Raw genomic sequence first — 11596 nt, 5'->3', positions numbered from 1 at the left:
TATAAAAAAAATGCGTCAAGTTCGTAAGGATGCTCGTCGCCACCATAGTCCACGTGGTAAAGGAGATCTGCAACCCTCTCTTAAGTGCATAGACGGGCCACATCAGGTGCCAGAAGAGACCAGCTCTGAGCCCCCCCTCCCTACACAAGTGCTTACATGCACGTCTAGCCTTTTTGGCACACACACGTGCTATTAGGAGGGTTGGGATCAGTGCCACATGCAAGGCGGAACAAGGGCGATTATGTTTTCGCGCAAAATAGTAACAATGAAACAATTAGTTTTACTGTTGATGCTTAATGTATGATCTCCCTTATAATAAGAATACGCTTGTACATGTTACACGATGCCATTTTACTCCAAATGAGAATTATTGTATGAGGTGTCCCAAGGCACAAGATTCCTCATGTTTCCTAAATCGTTCCAAACAATATTTCCAAATCGTGGCAATGGTTTCCTTTGCTACTGTAGCCTACGCCCTCTCTCCCTGATTGGCTCTCGTTGAAGGCAGGGCCATATAAATACGCTCAAATTCATCTCTGTCTTTCTTTTTTTTGGGAAGCTCGCGTCGCTCTCGGTAAGTCCACTTCTGAAATGATGTGTTGTGCAGAAGTCGAGGCGGGTCAGTGATGAACAAATGAAGAAAAGGCTGCGCCTCTGCTGTTAACTTCTTTAACTGATAGACGGTGACACTTTTGGAAGCTGCTTTCAATGTGCTGACTCAGTTTTCCATCTTTTCTGAAAGTTGCCTGATACTCTAACAAGTTAAATACATGATATTTCTAGAGTGATGCCCCATACATGTACACGGCCTGTGCACTCGAATAAAGTGTTTGGGGTTGATATGCGCTCGAGTGCTCCTTTGCGCGTCTTTGGAAACAATAGCATGCCATTTGCATTCAACTACGTGTCTTCCCTGCTGCCATATTTTCTCGAGTCTCCGGTCGTTTTTCATCGTCTCTTTTCAATTCTTGCCGTTTTTGCCGCAGATGCATTTAACAGAAAGTTAATTAATTCACCTCCCTCAGTGCCAGTTTTTGACCTCCAGTCCTCTTGCTGACTGTCTCTTGGCGCCTGAGGTCTGGAGAGTAGCCCAAATTTCTTCACACAGAACTTCATGCTTTGGCCAAAAAATGTACTTGAAGAGGCCACCAGATGATGGCAGTCAAACCTATACAAAAATATTTAAAAAATACAAAATACGTATGTGGCTTTAATAGATTTTGTGGGAAAATAAAGAGAATTTTCCTGACACACCGATTTTCACTCATGCCTGTGGAATTTGACAGATTTCACCCTAAAGTGTGAACCCTTTTTTTCCACCACAGATACCAGCATGCCTGTCATCAGAACCCTCAGCAAGGTGGTCAAGCAGGCTCTGCTCAGCACCCCGGGCTGCGGTTGTCAGCCCCTAACGGTGGCTGTACGCAACATCAGCTTCTCCCCTCGGCAGGTGACTTCTGATGCCAGCTTCCACTCCGTGTCCTTCTCAGAAACAGACCACCCCAAGGTGCTGATTACAGGTAGGTTTTTTTTTTTTTTTGGTATTTTATGACACCTGTTAAACATCGTAGAGCAAAGTCCTTTTAGACAAGAGGTCCAGTTGCAATTTTTTCTATCATACATGGTAGTTAAGATGAAGGCTCTGCAGAGATTGAAGAGCACCAGGATTTTTAACAAGTTTGGAAATGAACGTAGAAAAGGATGAAGATTAAAAGTGTGGGCGTGTAGTGCTCTGACCTTCTTTTTCGTATTGCCCACTCTCCTTCTTAGTTACTTCAGTCTCCATGGAGACCAGCACTGATGATTATTAGCTGCTGGTGATTTGTGCGGTGTGATGACACCTAGTGTTTCTCTCTCCATGTTATGCAGGTGGCCTGGGACAGCTCGGAGTGGGGCTCGCCAAACTGTTGAGGTAAGATTTCTAATTAGTTTGTTTTCCAAAAATCACACATCACTGGCTGACAGCTGGCAAATAGCCAATTGCCAATTACATTGCATCAATGTGAGAACAATTTCTGATCTATTTTCAAGTTGTATAACAATGACTTCCTGCTTCACAGAAAGAGGTTTGGAAAGAACAATGTCATTCTGTCTGACATCAGGAAACCTCCAAGCAACGTTTTCCACAGCGGTGAGTCAACTCGTATACTGTGCTGTATTAGAATCTGTAGTCTGAAATTAATCAGATTCAGTAACGGTTTCATTTCAAGACAGGCCAGATGGCAGGACGGTGTATCTGATTACGTCCATTCAAGTGCATTCACCCTCAAGAGACAAGACCTAGATGTCATAAACATGCAATTATATTTCTTTAGTGTCTAGAAAATCTTTCATCACATCAAAATCCACAAAGTTGTGTTCCTTTGTTGAGTGTAGCTATGACTAATTCCGCAACCCTTTAAAAATTCAAGGATTTGGAAATGAAGGTGGTTAATGTGTCACAAATGGCTTTATTGCCAAATAACAGAACAAACAAAGCCTGTCTGGTTCTTATTGATTTTCTTTCATTCATGCGTAAGAGGAAGTCACATTTTTCTGTTCTTATGTTGAAAATTCCTCTAAATCAATATGTGACGCATGGTGACTTTGTTCTGCTAATGTCCAGCAATGAGCTTTACGAAGAGGAAATGGGTTTAACAGCTTTGAGCTGTAAACAACATTGAACTGGAATACATGTAACAGGAAAGAAATATTCATCAACACCTTAAGAGCTGTTTGAGAAATATTTCCAAGAAAGGGGAAGGACACACTCTCAACAACTTTACCGTAAAATAACAGTAACTTACTGGCAGCAGGGATGCCAGTAATTTACAGTTTTTTTTACGGTGAACCAAATTTACTTTTACGGTATCTTACCGTATACTGGATTACGGTATGTGATAGTAGGATAACTGGGTTTTACGGTGATTTTAAGGTATATGCCAGAATGTTACCGTTTATTTACAAAGGGTAATACAACCCAATACTTTTGCATTTAACTCCTAACAAATAAAATAATAACAAAAAACATTCAATACATAATTGTTGCAGTTTAATACATGTTCTCAAGACAAACAATAAAGATACATTTGTATTACATCACAAAACTCACAATGTACTGCATGTTCAGAAGAAAACAAATAAAATTTTGGCAAACCACTCTAGGGATAGGTACCTACGGCTGAACAGCATACCACTCTAGGGAGAGGTACCTACCACAGTGTCATTCCCTCAGACACTGAATTAAAATAGCATTAAGAACAGTGTAATATAACTGCATCACAGTCTAGCTTGTTAACAAGTCTTATACACATTTATAGTTAAGTTGAACTGCATGAACTCACACATGAATGAAAACAATAAAGAGAGAGAACACCTTAAAAGAGGACTTGACTGCAGCGTCTGGCTGGTATCTTCAATCTCTCACGAGTGACTGTAAAACAAACAAAATAAAAAAAATTAGAAACACAATGTTCTGAACTTCTGGAAAGTTCTATGACATCCAGGATAACTACACTTAAAAGAAGCTTTGGGTGTGCAACTGTGGGTTCGCATGTGCCTCACACATATTAACATATCAGTGCAAGTCTTTGCAAAAAGCTAATACAAGAATACCATACATTTTAAATTAACAGATGAGCTGATTACGTCAGGGGAAGAAATTAAGCTAAGACAATGGACCAGAATGGACTAATGTTCAACACTAAAATGAGTTTGATCTGGTTTAATGTTGCTCCTGGGATAACACACACGTATTGTTACTGTTAGCGTTACCTCAACTGTTCATCGCCTTGAACACGTAGCCGATTTCTGGTCCCCTCTCCCTTTTGATAATCGTCCCGTATGCGGTCCTACAGTCGGTTCTATAAGAGCACAAGTAAACACAAGTTGGGTTACTAATGTTACATCTTAACACTGTAATTGGTGATTAACTTTATTTATGTTAACTTAACTTGCTATGCTGTTAGCTAGCTAACCTTTCTAAGGCTAATTGAGCTCGAGCTAGCTAACGTTACAGAGCTAGCTCCACTAATATAAGCAACCTAATGTAATGAAACGGACCAAGTGAAACATTATCTGAGATGTTAACAGTTCAATAATCATGAAGACAAAACAATACTGGAGACTTCGAATTTCGGGTGATAAGCCTAAGTTACCTCGGTTGATCTCCACATGGCTCAGAAGGATGAACTGAAGCTGTTGTGTCCAAAGTCACGTTCAGGAGCAGTCGGTCACGTCTTGTCACTCAAAAATGACTTGTAGGCAATGAGCAGTTTTGAATAATAAAAATATTCTATCATCATTACAGACACATTAACCTACAATAGACAGTACGATGTAGATGGATTGTGATTCATTGAAGTTGTATAAAGAAGCGTATATCCACCTCTTCAAAAAAAAAATACTGTATCATGCTGTTAAATTACGGTAGTCTGCTGTTATTGTTAATTGACGGCATTCACTGTTAATTTACATGCAAGGGATGAACATTTAACTGTATGTTACAGTTATTATGAAATACTGTAAGATACCGTTGAAAATTTACAGTAATTCATTACAGTGCAGATCTATTACCAGCTGGCATTGGCCCTGAAACACAAGCAGCATATACAGTATATACTTTTGCTTAACAATGATACAATAACTTCTAAATAAATACTTTATACAATAAGAATTGAACCGCTGATTTATAAATACTTCAATCACATTTATCACCGTCAGGCCCCTTCATCTACTCGGACATCTTGGACTACAAGAACCTGCGGGAAATAGTGGTGAACAACCGCATCACTTGGCTGGTTCACTACAGCGCCCTCCTCAGTGCTGTTGGAGAGGCGAACGTAGCCCTGGCGCGCTCTGTAAACATCACCGGTAAGCACTTGCTAATTTCATCTTATTGGGTCTAAAGGTCACAGTAATTAGAGTAAAAGATCGTTCCCTTACACGTAGGTGAAGTGTGACGTCCTAACCGGATGCTTCTTTGTGTGTTCCTCAGGGCTTCACAACATCTTGGACATTGCAGCGGAGCACGGCTTGCGTCTGTTTGTCCCTAGCACCATCGGTGCCTTTGGTCCCACCTCTCCCCGCAACCCTACACCAGATCTCTGTGTGCAGAGACCTCGCACCATCTATGGTGTCTCCAAAGTTCACGCTGAGCTGATGGGAGAGGTTAGAGCTCAGATTTCTTTCTTTCTTTTTGTCACAGATGCCACATAAACCATACACTCCTCTGGATATACTGGCATTATTCCTCTCTTCCCACATTTAAATTGTTACATTTATTGTAGCATATTGGTACATGCTGTGAGAACCCATTTCATATTTTCATTATGTTATCAATAAAGGATTTCTCTCTTTTCCTTGGCAGTACTACCACCACCGTTACGGCCTGGACTTCCGCTGTCTCCGTTACCCAGGAATCATCTCTGCTGACTCCATGCCAGGGGGCGGCACAACAGGTGAGAGAGATGAGGTTGAGATAAGGTTTCAACTTTAATGTTGTCTATTCCTGTACCGCTCCCGTCATGTCACATGTTTATTATGTAACTGACTTAGTCCAGAGAGTTGTTGAAGCTTGTATTTTTAGGGCGCCAGGTTTATCTTCGTATTTTCACTTGTCTGTACAGCTACCACACCCGTCACACCTAAAATCTGTTTCATAAGCGTCGTTAAAGATTTGTTGACTGTTGCACTTTTTCCTTTTGTTGCACTAAGGTTCAGCAGAATTTAAATAATCACAATGTTTTTTTATTTCTGTCTCTGATCAGACTATGCCGTCCAGATTTTCCACGATGCAATCAAGACTAGCAAGTTTGAGTGCAACTTGAAACACAGCACGCGGCTGCCCATGATGTACATTGACGACTGCTTGCGTGCCACGCTGGAGGTAATGGAGGCGCCGGCTGACACACTGAGCATGAGGACCTACAACATCAACGCCATGAGCTTCACCCCCGAGGAACTGGCCCAGGAGCTCCAGAAGCAGATGCCCGAGCTGGAGATCACGTATGACGTTGACCACGTACGGCAGGCCATCGGTATGTCTCCTTTTGTTGCATACTGAAAGATGTGGCCACAAGTGCTAGATACAAGACAATTGATACGTTTTACCTTCATTTCTTGAGATTCTCTTGAGTCAACTGCTTTAAATATATCACCATTTGTTATCACTGACGTGCTGAAATGTAGAGTACGAAGTAAACAAACTGACCTCATTTACACAGCAGTATCTATTTAAAGTTAGCCAACATTAGCCACCATAAACTACTGGTCATACCAGACCAAGTAAAGCTATAGCAGCAAAACCTCAGAGTGTATTTAGCTGGTGGTGCGTTATATTTCTATTATATTGTGTTTCTTGTTTCAAAAAGTTTAATAATCTGGCTTTAAGGTAAAGAGGCTGACTTTAATCAGAAACTGATGCAGGCTGTAAATCAAAACCAGCACGTTTTTTTTATTAAGTAAGTCTTTCTTATCTGTTTCTTTCCAGCTGACAGTTGGCCAATGAACTTCGACGATTCCAACGCACGGAAGGACTGGGGCTGGAAGCATGATTACGATCTGCCCGAGCTTGTCCAGACGATGCTTACCTTCTTTGGCGCAGAGCCGCGCATGGCTCGTGCTAACTGAGGGCTCACAATATCCGTCTGAGTATTCTTTGTACATAATGTAAAGACTCACCAAAGAGAATAGAGAAACTTGGCCTGTACATAGTCGTTCTCTCGCTTCTCTCTGTAAAATCAGAAGGGCTCTGCATGCCTGGCACAAGGCTACCGTGTCTTCAGAATGTAAAGGTCAGTGCGGGCTAGACAATCGTCCCCCGCTCCTGTTATCTACTCCTGCTGTGCTCTTTTTCCTTGTTCTTTTGCTTGGAGATTTGTGGCGAAGAGCAGTTTGTCAGTGGAAGTTTTCCGTCGGCGATAACAACGTGCCCCGTGACAACTTATTTGGAGGAAAAAGAAGATGACTTGCATGTTGATAAATTAAGCAAAAATTTATTCAACAAACTCAGAATTTTGCCTTGTGAATTTGTCAACGTTTCCACCAGTTTTTCTTTGCAAATCGATCAGGGTTTAGTTTTCAGCTAAATTTCAAAGTGGTATTCAGGTATTCTGGGCCTAAAGCTCCTGGGGCTAAAATCAAGTAAGTTTGTATTGAGAGGTGTACAAATACACAAGTTGTGTCCTTTGATGCACTTTAGACAGATTCATATTTTAAAGTTACACACAAGTGAATCAGTCCAATCAACTGGGGGGGGGGATTTCTGATTAAGTGCATCTGTATTTCGAGCAGTGTGGAGTGAAAATTCTTAACAATTGTTCTTCTGTTTATTCCACGTACGATTATTTATTCTGTCTATTTGTGTTAAATGTGTGGGAGCTCCATCGAGTGAAAGCATTTCTTAACACTGTTTTGAAGTGTTCCTGTCCACTTTTTCAACTTTGTTGGGTTATTTTGTCGAGAAATATGACTCTGTCTGCAACATTTACGTTTGACCACATTTGGTCGTTTCTGTGTGTCAACATTTTGTTTGAGGAGTGCTGTAATTGGTTTCTATGTGAAATCTGACTGTTCTTCGGATCACACAACAAGCTTTGACAATAAAACTGTTTTCCACTCACATGTATCTGTCATTGTTCTCTCCTTCACAACAAGTTCATCAAGACTGTCTTACATAAATTCGCCGCGGGCAACGTTGCCTCAGTTCCAGCCCGCTGGGTGGTGGAGAACATACCACGGTAAACATTTGAGTACAAAATGTCCTCGCCGAGAAAACTTCACTCCTGAGGAAACCGATCCGTCTGTCTTTACTATGAGAGTTTTAGATGTGTTACATTTTAAAAGAATGTATTACCTTTTGTTTTAAAGCAGTACACAGATGCTTTAAAACAAATTTGGTTATAAGTTATGCAAGCTGTGGAGCGTGAGATGGATCTGACTTACAGCACTTGCATCGGAGCATGAACTTAGTGATTTTGTTGGGAATTCTGTGGAGTAAAGCTTTATATGCAGGATCACTCTCAAAGGATTTTTTTTAGATTCACCTCAAATTTGATCTTTTGATCTATTTGTTGATTTATTGACTATTACAATAGTCTGCAAAGAAAAGGCGGATTGCATATCCAGCATTTTTGAACAGGTTGAAACCAGTCTTGCCTGATTGCACACATGAGAAAAATATGCAGAGAGATGCTGCAGTGGACGGTGCGAAGGTTTGAGCTTTTGGCAAGTAAGACCTGTAATTATGATCTATAAATTACTTTCTTTTGGTCCAAACCAAAAGTGATTCAGAGCATCATAAGACAAAGAATCCAAGAATCCAAGAGTTGGAATGTGCATTCGTGTAAATTTGAGAAAACGCATCCAGCAGTCAAGATAACATTTTACGCCAACCAAACAAAAAACCCAGATGAGAAAAGTGTCGTCCTCAGCACATCAATAAATGCATTAAACTGCAGCTGTATTTTCTTCACGGCATGGGACCATAAACTGTAACCCTGAGGACAGCAATGTCCTTCACTATACACTTGATAGCCTGTCTTCAATTTCTCTGTGTCAGTAATTGGAGTTGCTCCAGGTGACCTGGTTTGTTTTGCAGTTGTGCTGCGGAGGCAAAATAGCTCAGAGGGAGACAGACTGCCTGAGTGCGATGAGAGATTTGAATTTCAAACTGAATTAAATGTTAAGGTATGGTGCATTTTCTATTTGGTCTTAATCATGAACCACTCAGACTGAAGAGCTCGCAGGCTTTCAATAAAACTGCAGGTGCACTCTCTGGTTTGGAATCAAAACTTACTATTTACTCATCACAAACCTCACCAAACCTTCAGAAAGTGTATGCAGGCTTTATCACACATCCTTATAAGTAGGAATGATTTCACACTCACATTCAGCAGAAGTTCTGCAAATAATATTATCTTTGTTGTCCTAAGATTTTGCAGCTTGTGTAACGTGGGAAGATGTTAACACCTCATGGGAATGGACTCTAATCATTACTGGCATGCCTACAAAAATGTGTCAAAATAGCAGCATTTTTTTTTTTTTTTGTAGTTTTTTGTTTATCATAAAAGGGTTTCAGTTCACAAGACATAGAACAGGGAACCAAACTGTGCCTGTGATGATAATTTAGTCCTTTCAATTGATAAAGTCCTTTTTTAAATAAGATATTTAAACAGGATTTGCAGTGGCTCCAATGTAGCCCACATCTCGAATAAAGTTTCCGTGCCGTAGGGAACAGAGTGTCTTAACACTGACAAATAGCTGCCAGTTTGAGATGGTCTTAACTGAGAAAGGCCTAAAGGGAATTATGCAGGACAGGAAAATCGACATACAGCTTCTAGAATTCACAGCACATATGCAAACAAATGTAATGCATGGGCATGTTTTTCTGAAGGCAACACAAACCTGCATACAAATTTTGTTTTGCATGCCCGTGAATGTGACTGAACAATGTGCGCCTCGCAGACGACGCTTTCAATTGGAGGGGTTGTGGAAGAAGGCGTTTTGAAACACAAACAAAGAGGCTCGTGACGGGGGTCCTTTACTCCCTACTTCTTGTTCTCTCTCTAGTAATGGGAACCTTGTCTCTTATGTAAGGCAGTCTCCCTGGGTGTGCACACACGCTTGCAGGCCCGCCTTCCACCGGCCAATCAGGAGGCTTCCTCGAGCCCCCTGGGCCCCGGGTGTTTTGTTCGTCATCGTGTAATAAGATTCACACAGTGTGCAGCAGCTTACGTTGGACCCGGGCAGAAAGTGAAGGACGAGACATAAAGAAGGCCGGGGGAGGGAGCTGCTGGGCAGTGGGCCAGAAACGCCATAACACTCTGTGCCGCAGCTGTTATTCTACATGGAGACCTGTTGCCATGGTAATAGAGCCCGAGACCTCACCACCGCCTTCCTCTTACCCTCAAGCCTCAAAGGGAATGTAAAGGCCTACTGTATATATCACTGCCTTACAGTTACAGGCTTTCAGTCAGCTGAGTCAAAACAGTCTTCTTGTGGCTTCTTGCGCTGTACATTTTGAATGACATTTTGGACCTGATCTGACTTAAACATTGGGAGTGCATATTGCATTTATGAAGTCATTTGAAATCCGGACATAATGGCTGTAATATACAAAGAACTCTTTCAAGGTTAGCTGAAAAAAGAAGAAGAAAAAACAGGGAGTGGAAAGATCAGGTGATACTGCACAGTATCATGATTCCTATTGTCAGCTTCTCTATAGCACACATTCAGGTTAACAATCTTTGCTGTCACTGATCCCTTTCAGGCTTCTGACACAGTTACACAACCTCGCCTTAATCCCATGCTTTACATAACATGCTTATTAAGTGTGGTGCAATATTATACAGTTTTGGCTGTAATGCAATGCCACGATAAAAATAATCTCATCTCATAACATCTCATGCACCTCAGGAGAGGACATGTGTGTTACATTCATGTTTAGTTTTTGCACTTGTTTATTCTCATCCCAATGTTTCCCTGCAGGTATCATATCATTAATCCCTTTTTAACGGAAATACATTTTCCCCTCACATGGGGAAAAAACGTTTCCTTACTGACAAACATTTTTTAAACATTGGCTCCTTTCCAAGGCTCACCACTCCTGAAGGTGAACCAAGTCAGCTGTTTTCAAAACAAGCCTCCTGGAATTTTATTTGCACAAATAAATCCACGCCTTGTGTCCTTAAGCACACAGGAAATGTACTGGCAACACCATATCAAGACTGCAGTTGTTCCTTTTGAAAAGGCTTAAAAATGTCCCTAGAAAGCTTGTATAACCCATAAGTAGCTCAAGGACACTCACTTTTACGGTATTCAATTGTAATCAGTTAATAAACTGAAGCTGCAAGCACTCCCGGCTCCATACTTTAACACCCAAACAGCAGCTGTAAATGAGATTGACACAACCACCCAGTAATTTCCTAGAAACTTGGGCTATACAAACTAAATAGAATTGAATGATCATTTGTTGTGATATTTCTGTCAGTAGGCCTACGAGAAGCAGCTCTATGCCCAAACACTTTTGAAATGTGATCTTGTACAGATGAGGCTGAGTGCATCACATGCATCAGTACAAACAGTATGACATTGTCTGCAAGAGCACATTAAGCAATGCTTGTTTGAGTTGGGCAAACCATAGTTTGCTTTGGGTGGAACTTGGGGACTAAATTATTGGGCTGATATCAGCTGATCACAAATATGCCTACGTATTGGAAGATATGAAGTCACGAAATATTAGTAGTTTGCATTTTTTGTTGTGGTAGGCCTATTTGTTATATACACAAACAATTGTTACAATAAAGGTGAATACGAACATTCTATTTTTCAATATGATAAACTGAATATTATATTATCGGGCTGTAGTTTGGGTTCATTGAACCTGAGTGACCCAGTACACGTAACATGTTTATATGCTGTGGGTTTGTGGCTGTGGCGCTCTCTGTTGGCGAAGATAACTACTTGCAGTGATGCTAAAATATTATATTATATATTGTTATAATAAACGACAAATTAATATGCTTTCATCCGTATGGAATACCACACACAATTAATATCTTATCGGGATATGTTTACGCAAACAACCAGCGTGGTCCTGCTCGTATTCTCTTCAGGC

The 11596-nt window shown here is 40.9% G+C and overlaps 1 protein-coding gene across 2 annotated transcripts in view; it reads left to right on the top strand.

Annotated features, from left to right (window-relative positions):
* The window catches only part of tdh (L-threonine dehydrogenase), an 8163-nt gene extending 563 nt beyond the window's left edge, over window positions 1-7600 (top strand). Inside the window, exons 1-9 of one of the 2 annotated variants that reach the window (XM_031870487.1) lie at window positions 541-574; window positions 1326-1520; window positions 1870-1912; window positions 2061-2131; window positions 4702-4851; window positions 4976-5148; window positions 5348-5438; window positions 5748-6017; window positions 6470-7600. In XM_031870487.1, the coding sequence (XP_031726347.1) occupies window positions 1334-1520; window positions 1870-1912; window positions 2061-2131; window positions 4702-4851; window positions 4976-5148; window positions 5348-5438; window positions 5748-6017; window positions 6470-6609 (1125 nt within the window). In that variant the 5' untranslated portion in view covers window positions 541-574; window positions 1326-1333 and the 3' untranslated portion in view covers window positions 6610-7600. Of the gene's footprint in view, window positions 1-540; window positions 575-1325; window positions 1521-1869; window positions 1913-2060; window positions 2132-4701; window positions 4852-4975; window positions 5149-5347; window positions 5439-5747; window positions 6018-6469 lie in introns of those variants that run through there. The other variant, XM_031870486.1, reaches the window with a different exon arrangement.
* Window positions 7601-11596: the final 3996 nt, after the last annotated feature.

This window comes from Anarrhichthys ocellatus, unplaced genomic scaffold, assembly GCF_004355925.1.
Source record: "Anarrhichthys ocellatus isolate YVR2014 unplaced genomic scaffold, GSC_Weel_1.0 scaffold52, whole genome shotgun sequence".
In the NCBI taxonomy this organism is placed as follows: Eukaryota; Metazoa; Chordata; class Actinopteri; order Perciformes; family Anarhichadidae; genus Anarrhichthys; species Anarrhichthys ocellatus.
This window is presented reverse-complemented; position numbering and strand designations above follow the sequence as displayed.